Source organism: Nicotiana tomentosiformis, chromosome 11 (assembly GCF_000390325.3).
Source record: "Nicotiana tomentosiformis chromosome 11, ASM39032v3, whole genome shotgun sequence".
Classification (NCBI taxonomy): domain Eukaryota; kingdom Viridiplantae; phylum Streptophyta; class Magnoliopsida; order Solanales; family Solanaceae; genus Nicotiana; species Nicotiana tomentosiformis.
This window is the reverse complement of record NC_090822.1, coordinates 102926885-102949146: the sequence shown is the minus strand read 5'-3', so window position 1 is coordinate 102949146 and position 22262 is coordinate 102926885. Positions and strand designations below refer to the sequence as shown.

The window sequence follows — 22262 nt, the reverse complement described above, 5'->3', positions numbered from 1 at the left end:
CACAATCATTATTTCAGTAACTTATGATTTTTTAAACTTTTATTTTATAGTAACTAAAATACAATTTTTGATATCATATTTATGTATTTGCTTAATAAAATTTATATTTATCGAGATGGGGTACATGCGCAACACAGGTAAAGATGAGACTTAGACGGAGGCCGTTAGAATTTTAAATGAGACAAAACGGCTTAAGCACATAGCATAATGGAAAAGTAGACGGGGCGGGTTAATTTTAACTAACATACATCGCATATTTTTTATGCGATTTATGTAAAAGTAGAAGGTTTTTTTCCCTAATCTTCATTGGCCCATTGCCCCCTTTGTCCGCTATCAGAACCCATCCCCTAGCCCCTTCGCCATTTTCGCCTGTGGAACTCCATTTTCGGAGCTTCAAAATCAAACACCAGTTCTGGGCTTCAGCAAAGGTAATTTCTGTATTCAACATCAAACACCAGTTGTAGACTGTCAATTCGCCCTTTCCAGATTCCACTCCATCTATTTCTGATTTTTTAGGTAAGTCATTAACTAATATATTCATATTGTTTATTATATTGATTTTAGGACAATATTTCTGAAGGTTTTCCCCCTTTTTGGATGCTCTTAATTATGTATGATATTTATTATTTTTTGTGGTGTAAAATTGGTGGTGGCGACTTTGCTCTGTGGTTCAGATTTTATTGTTGTGAGTTTGTACTTAGAAAGGAATGAGGATAGTTTTAGTAGCAACATTGGACTTCTGTGCCTACAATAGAAACGTTGGACTTTCCCTTTCTGGTGCATGAGTCTGCTCTTTTATTAGCTCTTATAGCAACATTTTGCATTTAAACAGCCCCCTCTATTCTGTGAAGACCATCAATCACTGATATCTTGTAGAATTCTTTGTGCTAAAGAGAAGGTAACTTTTAAATTTTTTCTATTCACAGACCTCTTTTAAAGTAAAAGATTTTATGATGAATGACTGATACTTTGACTAGCCAACGACCTCAACCTCCGAACAGTAAAAAGTGAAAAAACTGGGAATGTAAAAGAGAAATATACAACAACATACCCAGTGTAAACCCACGCTGGATCTGGGGAGGGTAGTGTGTATGCAGACCTTAACCTACCTTGTGTTAAATAAAGAAGTTGTTTTCGGAAAAATCAAAGCAAGTTTGAGAAAAAAAAACAGTAGTGAAGTGGCCATGTTGAAAATACCGGAGAAAAGAAATAGTAACGACAACAAAATAATAAGATAACAGTAGTAAGAGACAAAAATTAAGGCTGGGAATTTTAACTTACGCAAGTGCATACTTTGGGAGAGACCATAAAAAAGAAAGAGACTTGTTTGTAAGTTGATATTTCCTTCTGTGTTCCTGTTAACCATGTAGCTGTTAATCTGGAAGACATTTTGTAAGTTCGAAAAAACTGAAAGGGAGGACTCCTATATATGCAATGTCGCCTGTTCAAATTCTTACCGAAGTTGAGAAACAACTGGACTGCTTAAGATGTGAAAGAAATTAGGCTTATTTTATCAAATGCTCCACACTGACTAAAGCAAAAACCAATGGAGGATTAGGAGTGAAGAACCTAAGGATTCGTAACAAGAGACTTCTGCTCAAATGGCTGTGGTAGTTGGATGGACAATGGTGTACAAAAGCTCTACATACTTGTTATGGTGGCTGTATGAAAATAGATTAGGAATCTAAGTTTGGAGTCTTCAGAAGTAATTAAACTAACGGTAAGCTTTGGTAAAAGGAGTAGGCTTTGATAGGATAAGTGGCTCGATAAATGTAGACTGGGGGAGGTGTTCAATTCCTTATCTGTATTGTCTGGTCATTGACTTAGATCGCACGTTGGCTAACTGCCTGAATGATGATGTTGGATCCTGCAGTTTAGAAGAGATCCACAGGGCTGAAAGATGGAAAATGTTAGAGGGCTGATATTCAAACTAGAGAATCTACAGGACCGAAAGCTGGAAATATTAGTGTGCTCATTTTCAAACCAGTGTTTTAAAAGGCGTGGGCGTAAGGCGGGGCGTTTTACATATGCCTCAGCGGGGTGTAAGCCCCATAGGTATTTAATTTTTAATATTTTATAACATAATATAATGACAGTTAATATTTATAAACAAGTAAAATTGCATAAAAATTGAAGAAAACTATATATATATGTGCTCCATCCCCACAAAAAACTAATCAAAATAATCTATTATACGTTACTTACAAGCACAAGTAATTTGAGTCTAAAAGAATAAAGTTTTCTATATGGAGGAACAAAAAGGATGATTAACCTGCACTTTGAATTTGCTGCTACGAAGAAAAATGTAGTTATCTTTGTATTTGTAAAAAAAATTAAATATTCGTTGCTTTTGAGTGATATTAGCAGACTAGCGGACAAGATAAAAAATTGGAAAAACCATGAATTAGGGCTTAAATCAATAAAAAAGGTCTTTACTTTTAAATTTAATACTTTTGAGTTCCTTTTTAAACCTTTTGAGTAATTACCAAACTGACTTTTGAGAATTTGGGTATTATATGAAGGACTAATTCAACAAATTTTGTTTTAATTTGAAAAAGTTTCTAGGGCTTACTCCTTACTAAAAAAAAACGCGCCTCGAACGCCTCTTGAGACTTTCGCCCCACACCATCGCCCCGGGGCGTTTTTGGTACGCCTCGCCCCGGGGCTCGCCCCAGAAATGCCTTTTAAAACAGAGTTTCAAACTAGAGTGGATCCTACTGAGGGAAACCAATATGATTCCAATATCAGCATGAAGGATGTGAATTTCTCATTTAAGGCATGTTATGAATGGTTTCTGAGAAAGTATGCTTGAATAGTGGTCCATTCGTCGAGGAATAGGATTTGGAAAGCAAATGGTGCTGCCTAAAGTGGCTGGTTTCGGACAAATAGGTTTAAGTGAGGAATGTCTAACACATGACAACTTGCAAGATTCATCTATGCACTAGATGCGTTTTACTGCAGAGAGCAGACTGGATCAATGAAGCACCTATTTCTGTGAATAAAATACATACTTGATTTGATAATAAAGCAGATATGGTATGGGGCTGTTACTACTCCCTTCACCTCGTCTTGCAGATGAAATAAGTCTCTTATTTTATTTTATTTTTATTTGCAGCTGAAAAATGCCTAGAGTCAAGACAAATCGTATAAAATACCCCGAGGGTTGGGAGCTGATTGAGCCTACCCTACATGAGCTGGATGCTAAAATGAGAGAAGGTGGGTAATCTTTTTTGTCCTATTTTGTTGATGGGAATTTCCAGACTATTAACTTCTGTTTTCTGGGTTTTGAAAGCTGGCAATGACCCTAATGACGGTAAAAGAAAGTGTGAAGCACTCTGGCCCATATTCAAGGTTGCACATCAGAGGAGCAGATATGTTTATGACCTTTACTATGGAAGAAATGAAATATCTAAAGAGCTGTACGAGTTCTGTTTGGAACAAGGTTATGCAGATCGCAACCTGATTGCAAAGTGGAAGAAGGTGATTAGAAGCAACTTCCTTTCGAACTTAAGAAATCTGTCTGTTATATTTAACTCTTTCCTGTTTTCTGTGTTTTGACTTGCAGCCTGGATATGAGCGTCTCTGCTGCTTGCACTGCATACAGCCTCGGGATCACAACTTTGCAACTACTTGTGCATGTCGTGTTCCCAAGCACCTTAGGGAAGTTGCTGTAATAGAGTGCGTACATTGTGGATGTCAAGGCTGTGCAAGTGGGGACTAATTGTTTTCCTGTAACTGTATGTGAAGAGGTCTGATTTTTCTATCTTGAAAGACTATGGCTTTGTCGTCTTTCTGACTTTTCAAGGCATTAGAAACCTTTGTCTGTAGCATTTTAGCTGATATACATGACTTGCTTTATTGGAAATGATATCGCGTGTCTGGTAGATTGATTATTTATCGGACCAAGTGAGTGCAAGGCAGGTGATTGGTATGCACCATAAGAAGCTTACAGCAACTTGCGTGGTCAGCAAAAGTTTGAGCTCATGGCTGCTGAGTGGAATCTAATCTATGGCTTGCTTGAGGACCATGGTACCTCAATATTTTCTAAATCTGCTTTTGATGATCCATCGTTAGAGAGGACCAAGGAGATTTAGTGATGGATTATTCAATCTCTGACCTTTGAAAGTTTTGTTTCTTTTCTGTTTTCGCCAAAAACAGACTTGTGACCACTTGCCAACTCTAATAGGCAAACCACCCTCAATAATGTTTGGATGTTACTGGTGATAATGGGACTGCAAGTTTCTCTTTTATCTTCTATTAAGACTTAAATGTAGTTAATGCTGAATGAGTAGTACTCGATGCAAACTCGTGGTTGTGCAGGTGAAAAGAGGGATTGATTTCTTATTGCCTGCATCAGTTTCGTGAAAGATACAGCACTACGTTCAAGCTAACTGAAAATATGGGACATCTTTCATACGTTTGTATTAGTATCACTGTTTTCGGGTTGTGGGATAAGAGAGAATGGATTGATCCTGGTTATGGTGTGTGTATGTAATAGGAGAGACTTAATTTGGTTATCTGCTCTCTCTTGGCATCTGCTATCCTTCCATGATAATTTAGCACTAATCATTTACTCTTTTCATTTTGCAATGATGCTCGATATGGACCAAGGGTCTAGCCTTCCAGTTAGAGAACATTGAAGGTTGGTTGCAGCAGATAGATGCCAAGTTTTTCAGCCAATTTTTTTGAGGGCTTTGGTGGGGCAAGTTGACATATAAGGGTCAAGCAAGATTTGTTTAAACCTCATTTTATGTGTCTGTCCTTCAAATGTTTCACTTGACCAACACTTGACTAATTAGAGCAAGAGTGAAAAAAAAATGGAGTATAATTTCTTGTTTCTTTTATAACATCAAATCTTTTGAAACAAATTCAGTCTGCCAAGATGACTAATATATGGGATACTTGATAAAAACGGGCCATTGTGTGATACTTAAATGCCCTTGAACCTTATTATAAGGTGTTTTTTTCAATTATGGTTTTGAGTGTTAGGCTTGATGACATTATAAGCTGGGTGGGATGCATCTGAATTGGCGAAAACAACGTTTTGTATAGGTTTATTTTCACTAAAACTCAGGAGAGATCTCTTTAATCTTCGGTTAACCTTTTTGGGTACATAACCTTATTTACATGGGACTTTAAATCTGCATCTTTGCGCCCTTTACTTATATGGGATGGTGCGTCATTACATGATTGGTTAATGACAATTTCCAAGACCTCAAAGGCTTACTAATCGGAATTCAATCAAAAATGAAAATTTGATTTTTCTTAGTATTCGTACTCGCACGTGCTTTCTAATACGTTGCTGGTGGGTGACTCGGCAGGGGAGAAGAGGGTGGAACATTTACATTCACATTCTTTTTGGAGAGGGAATGAGCCCCTAATCCTAAATAAGTAAGAAAAAGGGAAAGAAGTTGATCTTTAACTTCTGCATATTTCCAATTTAATGGCTGTCCTTGTCCCCGAATGGACAAATAGCACAAGCTCTTAATGTAAAGAAACCCACTATTAGGAGACCAAAAACAATACCATATAATTAAAAAATTTACGCCGTTGCAATTTAGCCATTTAAGAATGAGGTAAATATAAACTATGACAAAATTACTGTTTATATAAACAACAAACCAAACCAATTACAAACAATGACATAATGTTACTCTGATTAGAACCCAAAGCAGTTAAATTGTGGCTCGTGAGTGTGTGTTCATTGGCAAAGCAACATTGATTTTGATGCAGGTTTAAAAATATTTGTAGAATTAAGTGGAATAAGTTCCTCAATTCTTGTTAGGGAATTATATAAATCTATGAGTAATACTGATGAAAAAAGAAATTGAGATTGGTAGTCTACAAATAAAAAGGACTCAAAGTTGGTGAAGGAGAGGAAAAAAAGGACAAAAATATGTTGATAGATTAGGCTAATTTGCATTATATAAACAATTATCTATTGGTAACCTAACTTTGGTCCTCTGCTTTCAAAAGTGGAACATAACCTTCTCTCACAAGTCCACAGTCAACTAAGTTAGACTAATCTCCATTTAGTTCTCAAATATTGTCACTCTCCCTATTTTAATCTCACGGATTTAGGTATTATATACGTCAAAAAGTATAAAATCAGTATCAATGCTTGTTATGAAGAATTACGTTCTCCATTTAATTATATGTTAGTCTAAATTAAAAATCTATAGTGTTACTATACATAATTTAATATCAGTAATTTTGACTCGAAATGCACACAATCTAGTTACTGATAGCGTAAATTAAAAATCTATATTGTCAGTATACATAACTTAATATCAGTAACTTTGACACGCTATATAATTTACACTATATGTATATATATATATTCACTAAATAATTAAATTTGAACCCAATAAATTAACGGTAGAACTTGAAAGTTGAACCTAAAAGTTAAAATCCTGCCTCTAATCTCAAGGCCAAGTGTTCTGCCTTACTGCCTACCTTCCTCTCAAATGGCAAAATAACAGTTTAAAAGAGGAAAAAACTTAGTTCTTCCCATTTGACAAGAATTTTTAAGAATTTTTTTTAGAGTTTACTTTTTAGCTCATTTCAACCCTATAACTCCACCACCCCACTATTCTCTATGGGTTTGGGGGGAGGAAGAAAGTAGTGTCTATTCCACCAAGAAGAAAAATAAGTTTATAAATATAAAATTTTCTCTCATTACAGTATCTCAAGAAAAGTCAAAAATATTGGTGAAGAGAATTTCATTACATGCAACTCTACCAAAGTTGCATTAATGAATTGAACATTTCTTGATAATCTTCTACTATATAACCTCCAAATATTGATCATTTCTTTTATCAACGTAACCCTCCAAAAAATCTTAGACCAAGAGTTCATTTTATACAACTGTGACATGCATGTGTACTTAATATTCTTGTTCATTATCCTTTGCTTATGAACAGCTCTCCTAAATCTTAATCATTCTTCTCTGAACCTCAAAATCTTGATCATTCTTTAGCAACCCTTCAAAAGTTTGATATTTTCTAATCTTATACATAATGCTATGTTATTGATGAGTTACTGTTAGTAGTAATAACAGTTTTGAGGAAGTAAAGAAAAGGGAAGAGTTAGAAAATGGAGGGGCCATTTTTGGGGGATGAGTTAGCAAGATTGAGGAGTAATAGTAGGACAAGTTGGAGATCATCTCAGAGTATTAGGGAAGTGTTTGGAGGGCCAAGGGATGTTTTTATGGAGAATTACAGTACGCGGTGGAGGGAGATGGCGGAGGAGGAGGAGAAGGAGCTGAAATGGGCGGCGATAGATCGGTTGCCAACGTATGATAGACTAAGAAAAGGGATGATGAAGGAGGTGATGAACAATGGGAGGGTGGTTCATCATGAAGTTGACATGACTAAGCTTGGTAATCAAGATAGAAAAGTTCTAATGGAGAGTATTCTTAAGGTTGTGGAAAATGATAATGAGAATTTCCTTAGAAGACTGAGAAATAGGACTGATAGGTGATTTCTTTTTCTGGTTACTAATTCCGCTTATTATGAATAGTTACCTGTAGTTCTCTTTTAAGTGACTTGTTTTTACACTGTCAATGCACAATATTAGTATTATTTGTTTTTTTTTCTTCCTTTTGATGAAGGGCGGCCTTGGCGTAACTGGTAAAGTTGCGGCCATGTGACTAGGAGGTCATGGTTCGAGCCCTGGAAATAGTCTCTTGCAGAAATGCAGGATAAGGCTGAGTACAATAGATCCTTGTGATCCGGCCCTTCCCCATACCCCGCGTACAGCGGGAGCTTAGTGCATTGGGCTGCCTTTATTATTTCTTCTTTTGATCATGTTAGAATTTAGGTATGATTAAGGTGCTGCATGTTATACTGAAGTGAAATTTCACAATGGAGCAGGGTAGGGATAGAAATCCCAAAGATTGAAGTGAGATTTCAGAACTTAAGTGTAGAAGGAGATGCATATGTTGGGACAAGAGCACTTCCTACTCTGCTGAATTCCACCTTGAATACCATAGAGGTAAATGTTTTCCTCCTTTTCACAAACTTGTAATTTGTCATACTAATGGTAAGAACAGTACAGAAACAAGGAATAAAAGATGTGGTTGTCCTTTTTATGAAAATATTTTGTTAGTTATGGAAAAATTAGAATGAAGTTGAAAGAGTAAAAAGGAACTTGCAGTAGAATTATAATTGACCTTTCATTTGTTTATTAACTTAACATTTTTGACTTCTGATTCTGCGATATGCTATTAAGTTGAACTGATTAAATGAATAGGCTGTTCTTGGATTAATTCATCTCTCTCCATCCAAGAAAAGGGTTGTTAAAATTCTTGAAGATGTGAGTGGAATTATAAGGCCATCAAGGTATGCTGTTGGTTTCATTACTAATTTAGTTACTCCACTAATTAACAATTTCTAACACTCATAATTTGCTCTAATTGTCCTTTAGCTTCTTATTTATAAATTATGGTTAGTTTCTTTCAGAATGACATTGCTCCTAGGGCCTCCTGGTTCTGGAAAAACAACTTTTCTAAAAGCACTTGCTGGAAAAAGTGAAAAGGATTTGAGGGTAAGTTTATGCTTCTTGCTGTTTTCTTTGTTGGAATTGTTTACTCATATGCAAATGCATCCCCATTGACTTCCCCTAATCCCGCGTTATATTTGCAGGTGACTGGAAAAATTACATATTGTGGGCATGAGTTTCATGATTTTGTTCCTCAAAGAACAAGTGCTTATATTAGCCAACATGATCTGCACCATGGAGAGATGACAGTTCGCGAAACATTGGATTTTGCTGGTAGATGTTTGGGTGTTGGAACCAGGTATGACTTATTGGTGGAGTTGTCAAGAAGAGAAAAAGAAGCCGGTATAATGCCAGATCCTCAAATTGATGCATTTATGAAGGCTACAGCAATAGATGGCCAAGAGACCAGTTTAATTACAGATTATGTACTCAAGGTCTGTAACTTAAGTTTCTTTTTTAGGTTTCAGCTTTCTTACTTGTGCCAAAGCCCTTATATTAACTGTAATAGCCATTTCCAAACAGATTCTTGGATTAGATATTTGTGCTGACATCATGGTTGGAGATGATATGAGAAGAGGCATTTCAGGTGGACAAAAGAAGCGCGTCACTACTGGTATATGTCGGAGTCTTAGTGTCTATGAACTCATCACTGTTCACTGTATTTTCCTAAATGGTCTATCATTTTTTGCTAAATGAAGGGGAAATGTTGGTTGGACCAGCAAAAGCATTTTTTATGGATGAAATATCAAAAGGGCTGGACAGTTCCACCACTTACCAGATCATCAAGTTTATGCGGCAAATGGTTCACATTAACGATATAACTATGGTTATCTCCCTCTTACAGCCTGCACCCGAGACATTTGATCAATTTGACGATGTTATTCTCTTATCGGATGGTCAAATTGTCTACCAGGGTCCGAGGGAAAACGTTCTTGAATTCTTCGAGTACATGGGTTTTAGATGTCCAGAAAGGAAAGGAATAGCAGATTTTCTTGTGGAAGTTACTTCCAAGAAGGACCAAGAACAGTATTGGTTTAGAAAAAGCAGGCCTTATGTATATATATCAGTTCCTGAGTTTTCCGAGTCCTTCAATTCTTTTCAGATTGGTGAACAAATTATTGAGGAACTTACAATTCCATATGATAAGTATAGCGTTCATCGCGCAGCATTGGTGAAAAACAAATATGGTATCTCCAACTGGGAACTATTCAAGGCATGCTTCTCAAGGGAATGGCTGTTGATGAAACGTAGTTCTTTCTTGTACATATTTAAAACTACTCAAATCACTATTATGGCGATCATTGCCTTGACCGTGTTTTTAAGAACACAAATGAAAGCTGGCACTGTAAGAGATTCTGCTAAGTTCTGGGGAGCATTGTTTTTCAGTCTCATCAATGTGATGTTCAATGGGATGCAAGAGCTCGCGATGACAGTTTTTAGGCTACCTGTGTTTTTCAAGCAGAGAGATAGCTTGTTTTATCCAGCATGGGCTTTTGCCTTACCAATTTGGGTGCTAAAAATTCCCATTTCATTAATGGAATCTGCTATATGGATCATTCTTACATACTACACCATTGGCTTTGCGCCTGCAGCCAGCAGGCGAGTTCACATTTACTCAAAACAAAAAGCTGCATTCGTTTTAGTACACTATGATTGTGTGGAATGTACTAAGCTTTGCTTCCTTCTCAGGTTTTTCAAGCAGTTATTGGCATTTGTTGGGGTCCATCAGATGGCACTCTCTTTGTTCCGATTTATTGCAGCAGCAGGAAGAACACAAGTAATTGCAAACACACTTGGAACCTTCACTTTGCTTATGGTGTTTGTACTTGGAGGCTTCATTGTCTCAAAAGGTTGCAATTCGCCTCACATGTTTTTACCAATTTGCCACTAGTTCTTGGAAGTACTAATATTCGAGACTGTGTATATGCAGACGATATTCAAGATTGGATGATTTGGGGCTACTATGTGTCTCCTATGATGTATGGACAGAATGCAATTGCCATAAATGAGTTTCTAGATGATCGATGGAGTGCTGTAAGATCTGATTTTCCATTCATTTTTAGTTGAACATCAGCAAGGAAGAAGGTATTTTAATTTATTCTTCTTTTGTCACAGCCGACGAATGGTTCTCAACCAACAGTAGGAAAGACTCTTCTTCATGCAAGAGGATTATTTACCACAGAAACCTGGTATTGGATAAGCATTGGGGCACTTTTTGGATTTTCACTTCTCTTCAATGTTCTCTTCATTGCAGCTTTGACATTTTTAAATCGTATGTTAATTCTTCTATGATTTACTTTCACAACTCAACTGTAAAGAGATCGACATATTAACTCGTAGCATAATTCTCAGCTATCGGGGATACTAAAGCTGTCAGAGTTGAGGATGGAGACAAAAACAATAGTAGGCCACAAGAAACAGCAATAGTTGGAGGTAAGTAACTACTAGATTTCTGTTTTTGTATATTTTGTCAGCAACTTTTTCAGTTATCTTGATAAAATGGAAGCCAAATGGTTTGAAGTAATCAAAGACAACATAGAGCACTATAACAATAAATTTAATCAGTAAAACTATTTAAATTATTTAATACCTGCTTTAACTTGACAAAGTTCTGGTTCTATCCTTTTGAACACTGTTTTCTGAAATATATACAAAAATAATTGATAGATTTCTCTAACTTGTAGAGCCAGTGAGGAATAACTAAGCTGCTTTATAGTCTAAAGTTCGGACTTCTATCATGCCATGAAGTCTTCAAACTTCCATTTTTGCTGCATCCCCAAATTCTCATCCTTACTAAGTGTCAATTCTCTAAGTTTGTATAGTGCTAAAATAAGAGAGACAGAATGCGACTAATTCATCACATAATGATACCACAGATGTTCAGATGGCTCCAACACAATCTCAAGCAAACACCAGCTATGTCGTTCCTTTCCCGAACAATGAATCAAGAAAAGGGATGGTGTTGCCTTTCCAGCCCCTTTCACTAGCATTCAACCATGTGAATTACTATGTTGATATGCCCGCTGTAAGCTATGCTCTATTTAACTGACTATTTTTACTTTCGCTTTGTCGCTAACTGGAATACCACATTAAAAACAAATATGCTTATAGCACTCTAAACATGGAACTTTCGTTTTATCAGGAAATGAAGAGTCAAGGGGTCGAAGAGGATAGATTGCAACTTCTACGAGATGTTAGTGGTGCCTTCAGGCCTGGAATTCTTACAGCTTTGGTTGGTGTCAGTGGTGCTGGAAAGACCACTTTGATGGATGTCTTAGCAGGTAGAAAGACAGGTGGATACATTGAAGGAAGCATAAATATTTCTGGTTATCCGAAAAATCAGACAACATTTGCTCGTGTAAGCGGTTACTGTGAACAAAATGACATTCATTCACCATATGTTACTGTCTATGAGTCTCTCCTATACTCAGCCTGGCTACGTCTTGCCTCCGATGTAAAGACAGAAACACGAAAGGCAAGTCACAGTAACATAAATCTGACTTCACTTTGGTACAAACTCTGTATTAAAGTTTGACCAACCTTGTTCCTCTCCAAAAGCAGATGTTTGTTGAAGAAGTCATGGAATTGGTTGAGCTCAAACAGTTGAGGAATGCTCTTGTTGGGCTTCCCGGGGTGGATGGTCTTTCTACTGAACAGAGAAAGAGGCTGACCACTGCCGTTGAATTAGTTGCAAATCCATCCATCATTTTTATGGATGAGCCAACATCGGGACTGGATGCAAGAGCTGCAGCTATTGTCATGCGTACTGTTAGAAAAACAGTGGATACAGGAAGGACAGTCGTCTGCACAATCCACCAGCCAAGCATAGATATTTTTGAAGCTTTTGATGAGGTATCAATCCACTCTATCCTTTTTGCATATTCATAAATCCATTTTGTGAAATAGGTTGTGATAAAACCAATCTCTTGTTTAAGCTACTTTTGATGAAAAGAGGAGGACAAGTAATATATGCTGGACCTCTTGGTCATCGTTCTCACAAGCTGGTTGAGTATTTTGAGGTTAGCTTTCCTTCTATCCTCCTCCCTTTAAGTATATGTTTGTTCCTCTTATAATCATAGGAATTCATGCAATACTAAATTATCTCAATATTGTCTTGTCAGTAACTACTCCTTCCCAACTAGTCCTCAGAAATTTGAAAATGAAACTCTTTGAAATAAAAGCACTCAAGAGTGCAGTCACTACATTATTGAAGCCATATATAATGCCACATCTCTCATTACTCAAGAGGTTTTAATTACTTCATGTTTGTCATTCCATAGGCCATACCAGGGGTTCCTAAAATCAGAGAGAGCGACAATCCAGCTACATGGATGCTTGATGTGAGCTCCTCTTCCATGGAAGCTCAACTTGTTGTCGATTTTGCTGAAGTCTACGCCAACTCCAATCTTCATCAGTAAGTTCTTGTTGACACCACTAAGCTAACTTGTCATCCTAATTGAAGTGATTGCCTGATTTTTGTGAAGCTTCTTTATTGTCATATTAATAAGAGTCTCAATTTCCATTGCAGGAGAAATCAACTGCTAATCAAGGAACTTAGCACACCAGCAACTTGCTCGAAAGATCTCTACTTCCCCACTCAATATTCGCAATCCTTCATAACTCAATGCAAGGCCTGTTTCTGGAAACAACACTGGTCATACTGGAGGAATTCACAATACAATGCAATTAGATTCTTTATGACGGTCATCATTGGAATTCTGTTTGGTGTCATCTTTTGGAATCAAGGGAACCAAATGTAATCGGAAGTTTCTCTGTCTTAAGCTGCATTAAATCTGTGGATTCAAACTGAGAAATGTTGACGTTTATTTGTTCCTTTTAACAGACACAGACAACAAGACTTGCTTAATCTGCTTGGAGCGACTTATGCAGCTGTCATGTTTCTTGGAGCCACAAATGCTTCTGCAGTACAATCTGTTGTGGCTATTGAAAGAACAGTTTTCTACCGCGAAAGAGCTGCTGGAATGTACTCAGAGTTGCCCTATGCATTTGCTCAGGTATCACATAAACTTTTCATAAACATGCTTCATCTTTCCGACAAAAATTGACATTTTTCCAGTTGCTCAAGTATAGCAGTTTGGTTCTGAAAATTTGGCTTTCTGTGGTCTGCAGGTGGCTATAGAGACTGTATATGTTGCAATACAGACTTTTATTTATTCTCTTCTCTTGTTTTCTATGATTGGATACCAACGGACAGCAGAAAAGTTCTTCTATTTCTACTACTTCATATTCATGTGTTTCACCTACTTCTCAATGTATGGCATGATGGTTGTTGCTTTAACACCTGGTTATCAAATTGCTGCCATTGTCATGTCCTTCTTCCTCAGCTTCTGGAACTTATTCTCTGGTTTTCTTATTCCTCGCCCGGTAGGCCAACCTTAAACCAAACTATTAACAACCATTTCTTGACTCTAGATTTACTTAAACATTTACAAGTGTTTTGGCTTTTTGGTCATAATTTTACAGCTGATTCCAGTGTGGTGGAGGTGGTACTACTGGGCTTCTCCAGTTGCTTGGACAATATATGGGATTTTTGCGTCCCAAGTGGGAGACAGAACCGATGAGCTTGAGCTCACTGGTGAAACTGAGAAAATGCAAGTGAATCAGTTCTTGAAAGAATATTTGGGCTATGATCATGACTTTCTTGTAGTAGTGGTTTTTGCCCATGTGGGTTGGGTTCTCCTCTTTTTCTTTGTTTTTGCTTATGGAATCAAGTTCCTAAACCATCAAAAAAGGTAGAATGGGAGAAATCTCTCTGCACACCCTAAAGTTTCTCTTAGATAAATGAAACTGTCACCGGGCTAACCTTTAGTCATCCTATTCGAATGACTTAGTTAATTGTAAGTCACTACTATCGATGATTGTACACAGTCCCTTACTGAAATGATAGAGCCTTTTCTTATGTAGTCTTCTGATATATCAAATATTAAGCTTATCAATTTTCTTATATTTTGGTATTTCATCAACACATAGTTTAAATGTGACTATGTGCAACGTCACATAGTGTCGTCGTCTCTTTTAGAAGTTGTAGCCTCCTCTTTTTTATAGTTGAATACTTATCAAAATGTTGTTATCGAATGAAAGTAATATTTTATAGAAATTATACATAAATTCGATCAACATATGTATTTTTAAGAAGGCTAGTAGATCAATTTCATTGTATATACATGAATATTTGGATTCTCCTTGGATCGTGGGAGAGAAGTCACAAATTCGGAGAAAAGGTATATTTTGTATGTATGTTTTCTCTCTAATAATACGGATGGGAGGAATATCCCCTAAAATATTCTCTATAATATTTTCTCTCTAAAACTAGCTGTTACTGCCCTTTTAAAAGGAGTGCTCGTCCCCGTCCCCGTCCCTCTAAAAGTCAGCTCAACCTTGTTTTCGTCCTTCGTCAGATCACTTCGACCTCGTCTTCATCCTTTGTTGAAAATGGAAGGTAATTTTAATTTTAGGTAGAGGATAATTTGATCATTCAGTTTTTGAAGGTTATTATGGTAAATTAACTTCACCTAAAAATCTTCATACTGATAAAATATGATTCATTAATATATTAGCTTTGATTACATGGGCAAAAAGCTATATTGCTAAAAAAAAGTTTATCTTTTTAGAGAAAATTACGCACCATTAATATCATCCACTATATAATTCCTCTAAACAAAGAATAATGCATATGTTGCGGTGGACCAGTATAGTAGGCTAAGAAGCACCAGTCCTCTAACCAAGGAGATTGCTGCACAGACATAATAAATACCTTGAGGAGATGAAATATTGCAGTAGATTTTTAACTTTATTCTTGATAACACTAGTGTTCAAACCTGCTTGTCTATCTAGATTATTTCACAAGGTACCTACTACCTCTCATCAACATAGGTACCAAAAAACCAAAAAACCAAAAAACGAGAAATCATTTAGCATTTTGCCCCTATTGGGAGTTGAACACAAGTCTCCAATAGTTGAACGCTAGGCACAACCTTGGATACAATGTTACAGTAGAATCTAAAGTTGCAAGCCTCAAGCAAAAAGCAAGAATATATCCCTGATAAAAAAAACTAAAACACGTCCATTTCCAATCCTGTGATTAAAACATACTTTGCCTGGTATCTACTTTCATCGAGTTAGGTAGCAAAATATACTTAGCTAAAAGCAAATACCAAAGTACCTAGCTATCAGTCAAAACATATATTTTTGCCCTGCCAAGGTTCGCTCTTTCTTTTTAAGGTGCAACTGCAATATCCTTGATCTGCTTCTTGCTCCTCACAGAACTTCGTTTCTTCGTCTCAAAATCTAGTTTATCCAGGTCTTCTGCAATTCCAAGGTAACCATAAAGAATTTTTCCTACCTTGTCCGTCAATGCTTCTTTAGTTTCACCATCACTGCCTCCAGAGTGACCACAACTGATATGCTGGAACTCGGCCCTCCCGTGCTTCCTATGGGCATATATATCAGAGAGTCTTTCTGCTTCTTGCAAACCCGAGAGAGTAGCGCTAAACTTAACCATAAGAATACTCTGATTTGCAGGCTTACCACGAGAAACCTTGGCCTTCTCCCCAAAGCCCATATCTGTGACAAAGAGAGGATCAGAACAAAAAGGTTCAGAAAATAAAATAACTATGACCCAGACCTTTTCAGCTAACCTAGCAGATATCAGGATAAAAGCTAAGGAACGTCTGAAAATCTCATCAAGCAAACTTGCAATAACCCCGCCAATCAATTAAAAAATGAGGAGAATTATCATTCTTCTTAGTCCCTAAAGGAAGTACAGTAAAATAAAATATGCCTGAGTGCTTCATCAAGAATAAAATAAGTGCTTGAACGAGTTTGAGGTAAAAGTCCATAAGCAAATGAATTCGAGCCGGTAGTACAGGTATACCAGCAAATGTGTTTAACACCCTGAGTTCACAGATTCAGTTCAAAGACACCCCCCCCCCCCCCTTTTTTTCAATCTTCCCTTTTCTACTTAGGGGTGAGAGGATGGTGTGGCTTTTTATTAGTGGAAACAAACAGACATTTCAAAAACTTGCTACCTATTCAACTCAAAAGACATGTATCATTACACCCCTCCCCCCAAAAAAACTAGCCAATATAGTATCATCTACCGCAAAGAAAAAGGGAAACCGACCTTTCAGTTTAGACTCGAGCTCTTCAGCTGATACAACCACACGTTGATCTGGATCGCTGTTCATCATGGAACTGTTATGGATGATAACAACTGGAGGCCAGATAATTAGATCTTCCTTCCAAGCCACAGTTTCAGCATCGGATAGCATTTCACGAACCCAACCACTGTTAGGAGCATCTGCACTCTTCCATCCCATCAAGGCACATAAAGCTTTGTGAAGACCTAGGTGCTGTGATTTGAGACCAGCCTTAGAGGATGTCAATGCATGAAACACGAGGCTTTCTGACTCTGCAAACTCTTCTGAATCTCTGAAACAACACAGAAGATGAGATTAAAAAATCAAGTAAAGTTTAGAGAACTATAACAAGGTCTATTACATAACTTCAGAAGAAGAAGATAAGCTATACATCAGAGTTAAGAATAAGGACAGATGGAACTTAGAAGGGAAAGGCAAGACTATATCCACAGAAAAGGCTCTTAACAGCCGAATGGATTGTGACTTGACTTACCAACCAAAAACAACCTCCAACATGAATGAATTATTTCGTAAGAGATAACAGATCTACAGGCCAAAACTTAAGTTCTTCATTCAGGTAGCTTTAGACAAGACTGCTCAAGAAAGATTTCTCACATCATCCACTAAGAATAAGCCAGTGGCTTCAGAAAAGCAAAATCCAAAGCCAACAAAGATTAACGGCACGTGAAGACTAAGCTAAGAACTATGCCCAGCCAATAAGGTCTAGAAAAGGTCACTAAAAGTTGCAAATGCCTTTAGCCTTGTACAGGTAAAAAGAACTCTTATTTTATCACACAGGAGACTCAACCATTAACTATGGTTAGATGGAGACATTTCTAATCATCAGAGAAAAAAATAAAAAGGATGCAAACTTCTATAGCTACTATTTAAATCTAAGTATCAAACGAACTGCTTCATCTATAGCCTTCCTCAAGCAACCACACCGCATGAACATCTGGTGTGTCAAATCCTGTATAGTTTCAGATCTGATTCTCCCACTTAGATGGAAATAGAAGCAGAGATTTTCTTCTGAGCTCAATAAACATCCACATCTCCCTTTTCCACTTCTTAGTAAGCACCATTTCACAGATAAGGGCAAAGGTACTAATACAATTAATATATTTGATAAGCACCTTATAAAGATAAGGGCAATGGTGCTAACTAGCCATATGGAGGGGAAATGCCCCTAAGCATCCGGTTATACCATTTTCCTGGACATCAAGACTTCTGACCTACATAATTAAACTTATTCTCCAACTCCGGAGTTCCCATTAATCAACCAATCAAGTAATCCTCCAACCCAAACTAGTAGGGTCTGACTATCCAAATCCTTACATATCCTTACATCCATGGCGCTGTATTCAGGCCCATTTCATTCCATCCGTGCAAGAAATGCACTTCCAACAGAGCTCATAGACTGAAGCAGCATGGAATGAAAAAGCCTCATCAAATGATAGAGCAGCTAATCTCATTATTAATCTTAGCCAACTGATTCCTCAAAAAACCAGTAATATGAATTACCGATACTTACTTGATCGCAGCAACAAAGTAAAGTACAAGTTCAATTAAAGAGAAGGAGGTGACTCCATCTATGAAAACATTTCATGATGTAAAAGACACACCTGCCACATACGAGGCACTTTAAATTACCAGCTTCCTCAGTGTATTTTCTTCTTTTAGCTGGAGTCTCATTCAAGTGCCTCATGAACCTGAAGAAGGCATTTTGGACCAGCTGCTTAAAATCCTTGGAGTTCTCAGGAGGTTCAGTTTTTGCTGGAGTAATAATACCTTTGTTGGGGTCATCACCTTGTTCAGCAACACTTTCATCTAAAACATCTTGATTTCTAGAGAACTTAGAAGAATTGAACTTTTTCACCCATGGTGGAGGCACGTAATTCTTTGCTACACGGGGTCCCAAACGCTTCTTTAGTGAAGGTTTATATTTTTTTCCTAGTGAATGTTCAATATCAAGATTCTGGTAACGTGGCCCCAACCGCTTCTTTATATCTCTTGCACCAGATTTATTATATTTGCTTGAACGACTTGACATGGATACTGAAAGGTTTCTGGTGGAACTAGTGGCAGCGGCTTTGTATGCCCTCCCATTCTTCACATATTTGGAGCGAGGATCATTTAGCCTTCTAGACATAACTGCAGAATCAGTATCCCTGCTGATCCCCATTTCATCAGCATCTCCACGGCCATGGGTTCTGTGTGCGCTCCTTACATCACTTGAACTCGTAATTCTAGCACCATGATTGCTCGTTGTGTCATGTTTTTCTCTAAGAGAGAGGTTAGATGGTCCAGGCAAGTCCCTTGCAATATATCTTTCACGAGGACGTGCCTCTATCTTCTTTAAACGGGGGTCTTGTCCTCTATACAAGGCACCAGATCTTTCTAGAAGATCATCATCCATCTGATACTCACGAAGCTCTCTTTTACGGGAGCTTTCATAGCCTCGATGTGTTTCATTTTCATACTGTAGGCTATTAGCCCCATAATCCAATATGTCCACATCTGGCTTTCTTTGGTCTAGTGCTCTGCGGGACTCAAAATAATCTGGGGTTGACTGTCTTTGTGAAGAAAAGCGAGATCCCCATGGCTTATCTTCCATTAAAGCCTCTCGATGAGAAACTTCATCATATTTGCCTAATCCCACATTAGTTCTTGCAACATCTTGAAAATGTGCTTCTCCTGAACCCAACCTCTTCCCATAGAATTCGCTAGACAAGGTATTAGGACTACCAATTTCACCTCTTTGAATGTCAGAATAACTGTATGTTTCACGCCTTTCCTCTGCTCGACCAAAGTATGACTCCGTGTAGTTCCTGAACCCACTTACTTGCTTTTCAGGGTCCAGAGAAGATATGGTTCCAGGAATTTTATCATATCCACCATGGTCAATAGACTCAATAGTCTTTCCACTATTCAGTCTACCTCCGTGAGAATGAATTTGGACCTCTTTACCATATGAACCGGTGATATCATCCTTAATAACACCAGGTGCCAAGGGCAACACGTTGGAGTGAGATGACGATATTATGTAATCAGAGTTTGAATATCGTGTGGACTTCAAGGAGTCCTCCATGTATATGTCTGTTGATGCAGGCACTCCTGCTTTACGGGAATGGAACCCGTCTTGTAAATGGATTTCCCCATCTTTGAGGTGATCAGCATCCATATAACGTGATGGTAACGAGTAGCCACCACTATTTCCAACGCCAGAGATTCTTGGCTGTACACCAACAGCAGACAGATGAGATTCATATGAAGAGTACAACGTCCTGTTATCAACTTCTGAAGGCATGCTTCCATCCACAAAACCAGAATAGGTCCTTCCATGATTTTCTCTCTCGCTGCTTACTCTACTACCACTAACTCCATAGTCGCTGGAGCCCTTCACTGTATCAAACTTTCGGGGCTTATCTAACAAATGACTCCATGGGTACTTTACGGAAGTTGGGTCCTCATTCCCCATGCTCTCCTTTATCTCATGCAATCTGTGTGAATGTTCACCAAGCATGTCAGTGTTTCCAGTGTTTCCTCTATCACGATCAGGGACTCTCAAGCTCTGAGATGGTGGCCCATAGTCTCTGTCCCCACCAACATAACTCAAGGGTCGGGCATTCTGCAACTCTCCAAAGTCTCCACTGCTGCCATCAATTCCCATCCTTCTTGACCTCTCAAGCTCGTGAAAGTACTCCCCTCTCGGTTCACCAATCATCTGGCCACTTGGTGAAAGGCGACGCTCCCTGCTCCGTCCACGCGGTGCATGCTGCTGCTGCTCCCAGTTCCGTCCACGCGGTGAATGCTGCTGCTGCTCCCAGTTCCGAGTCCTTGTTGGTGGCGTAATCTCCCTGTTCCTAATAGTCCTTCCTGGTGGTGAGTATTCCTGGTTTCGACTTCTCACTGGTGGTGAGCAATGGCGTTCACGCCCCTGAAATCTCCTCGGTGGAGAGTTCCTCCGCTCTCGGATCCTCATTGGGGGTGAATCCCTAATCCTCCGTTGAGACGAGTAATCCTTGTCCCTTATCCTCCGTCTAGGAGAGTAATCTCCCACATCCCTAATCCTCCTTGGGGACGAGTAATCCTTGTCCCTTATCCTCCTTCGAGGCGAGTAACCACGGTCCTTTGCCCTACCTGGCAAGCGTGGCGGTGGACCTTTAGCATCTCCTCCAAATCTCCTCTCCCTCATTATCAATTAAATATTAACAAAAGACCTCAAATTTTTTAACCTAAATCAATCCAATCTTTTTACAGTATGAACTTATGACCTCAGTATCAGCAAAAACACACTTTGAACAGCTTCCCACTTTCAATCAGCAAAATTCTTCAATAACAACAAAATACTAAAATCCCCCCAACTTTCAACCTAAATCAAACCAAACTTTTTATACCATGAATTTATGAACCTCAGTATCAGCAAAAAGACAACACCTTTAACAACTTCCACTATCAATCAGCAAAACTTTCTTGCTTCGCCAACGAGGATATAATCGTCAAAAAACGAAAGCAGCAAAACCATAGATCCAAAACCCTAACCCTAAAATAAATTAAACATTACAGCCAAAGTATCTTTCCCTTTACTGCTTTCTACCATACAATTTATTCCATTCAAATAAAAGGGTTTCAACAAATTTTCTTTCGGATCAACAATCCACAAGAAGCGTGATTTATTAACTATTTCAAACCTTTTTTAGATGAGAAGATGAAGAAAAAGCCATTGTTTTCACTTCCTCTGATGATGAAGATGATTTGATTCGTTTCCAAAGGTTCGATCGTGGAAATTTGGGGATGCGTCTCTGTAATAGCGTTAAATTGCGAGATTGATAGGGCGGATATGTGAATTTGGTGGGGCACGTGTACCACATTTCTGGGCCGAGTGTAATGGCCCAACCCAACTTTCTTGGCCCATAATTGGCTTGTCTAAACACAAATTATATAGCCCACTGTTTATTTTCTTAGTTCAATATTCATCGATTATATACTGATTATACACGACTACATATATTATACATTTATCGATTATTTAAAATTTAAGTAGTTGGATATGAGACTAATTAGATTAAGTTTTTCAAAGTTTTAACCACCTAACTTCTATGATTCAACCACCTTTAGGATTAGGAGCTCATATTCTATAGTAATGTGTCATTATTATTTATAATTGAGGACCTAAGTTAAGTCTTATTTTCACTTAGCAAAACCAAGAACAGCGCGTTGAACTAGTCATTGAATGAAATTTTGATATCCATGAAAAGATGGTCTGTGTGTTGATGGATTTAGAATTTTAAGTCAGTGAATATAAATTATCACTACACTCATTACTCTTTTGTAACAATGGTTACAAGTTAGAATACCTATATCCAATTTTAAATTTCACATATATATAATACGTGATATCGAGTAAAATAGAAAATAGAAAAACCTCATAATTATTTGGGTGTGTTACTAGGAAAAGGGCAATAAAACGAGGAAAACTTTATAATTTGAGTTCTATGATAGTAGTTTATATTCTAGCCTCTTTGTTTTCTAGCTAGGCAGAATGGCACATTACAAGAGGAATCCTTTAGTACAAGATCGATGACGAGAGAAATGGAAAAG

The 22262-nt window shown here is 37.8% G+C and overlaps 3 protein-coding genes across 4 annotated transcripts; 2 read left to right on the top strand and 1 right to left on the bottom strand.

Moving 5' to 3' along the window:
* The first annotated feature begins 221 nt into the window (after positions 1 to 221).
* On the top strand, positions 222 to 3865 carry LOC104117115 (protein BUD31 homolog 1-like). Of its 2 annotated transcripts, none has more exons than XM_009628106.4 (4): positions 222 to 428; positions 3116 to 3216; positions 3293 to 3480; positions 3566 to 3865. In XM_009628106.4, exons 2-4 carry the CDS (start codon positions 3123 to 3125, stop codon positions 3719 to 3721), a joined length of 438 nt encoding a protein of 145 aa, XP_009626401.1. In that variant the 5' UTR covers positions 222 to 428; positions 3116 to 3122; the 3' UTR covers positions 3722 to 3865. The 2 variants fall into 2 exon arrangements, with proteins under 2 accessions (XP_009626401.1, XP_009626400.1); XM_009628105.4 differs by having other exon boundaries at positions 270 to 516.
* Positions 3866 to 6676: 2811 nt separating this feature from the next.
* Positions 6677 to 14426, top strand: LOC104117116 (pleiotropic drug resistance protein 2). The gene is made up of 20 exons (XM_009628107.4): positions 6677 to 7478; positions 7875 to 7995; positions 8254 to 8342; positions 8463 to 8547; positions 8646 to 8936; positions 9025 to 9115; positions 9201 to 10101; positions 10192 to 10352; positions 10433 to 10536; positions 10618 to 10774; positions 10855 to 10935; positions 11379 to 11527; positions 11645 to 11977; positions 12064 to 12354; positions 12438 to 12521; positions 12783 to 12916; positions 13031 to 13258; positions 13346 to 13517; positions 13633 to 13887; positions 13987 to 14426. Exons 1-20 carry the CDS (start codon positions 7096 to 7098, stop codon positions 14257 to 14259), a joined length of 4383 nt encoding a protein of 1460 aa, XP_009626402.1. The 5' UTR covers positions 6677 to 7095; the 3' UTR covers positions 14260 to 14426.
* Positions 14427 to 15413: 987 nt separating this feature from the next.
* Positions 15414 to 21503, bottom strand: LOC104117117 (uncharacterized). Its single transcript, XM_009628108.4, has 3 exons — positions 18284 to 21503; positions 16646 to 16953; positions 15414 to 16086 (listed from the first exon to the last, which is right to left on the bottom strand). The coding sequence occupies exons 1-3, from the start codon at positions 20854 to 20856 to the stop codon at positions 15740 to 15742; spliced, it is 3228 nt and encodes a 1075-aa protein (XP_009626403.1). The 5' UTR covers positions 20857 to 21503; the 3' UTR covers positions 15414 to 15739.
* Positions 21504 to 22262: the final 759 nt, after the last annotated feature.

Excerpts from the sequence above, each read along its gene's own strand:
- LOC104117115 (XM_009628106.4), top strand. The coding sequence starts at position 3,123 with ATGCCTAGAGTCAAGACAAATCGTATAAAATACCCCGAGGGTTGGGAG. Across the intron at positions 3,217-3,292 it reads GGATGCTAAAATGAGAGAAG|CTGGCAATGACCCTAATGAC; the intron begins GTGGGTAATCTT and ends GGGTTTTGAAAG. Across the intron at positions 3,481-3,565 it reads TGATTGCAAAGTGGAAGAAG|CCTGGATATGAGCGTCTCTG; the intron begins GTGATTAGAAGC and ends TTTGACTTGCAG.
- LOC104117116 (XM_009628107.4), top strand. The coding sequence starts at position 7,096 with ATGGAGGGGCCATTTTTGGGGGATGAGTTAGCAAGATTGAGGAGTAAT. Across the intron at positions 10,775-10,854 it reads AGCTTTGACATTTTTAAATC|CTATCGGGGATACTAAAGCT; the intron begins GTATGTTAATTC and ends CATAATTCTCAG. Across the intron at positions 11,528-11,644 it reads ACTATGTTGATATGCCCGCT|GAAATGAAGAGTCAAGGGGT; the intron begins GTAAGCTATGCT and ends TCGTTTTATCAG.
- LOC104117117 (XM_009628108.4), bottom strand. The coding sequence starts at position 20,856 with ATGAGGGAGAGGAGATTTGGAGGAGATGCTAAAGGTCCACCGCCACGC. Across the intron at positions 16,954-18,283 it reads AAGTGCCTCGTATGTGGCAG|AGATTCAGAAGAGTTTGCAG; the intron begins GTGTGTCTTTTA and ends GTGTTGTTTCAG. Across the intron at positions 16,087-16,645 it reads GCTCGAGTCTAAACTGAAAG|ATATGGGCTTTGGGGAGAAG; the intron begins GTCGGTTTCCCT and ends TCTTTGTCACAG.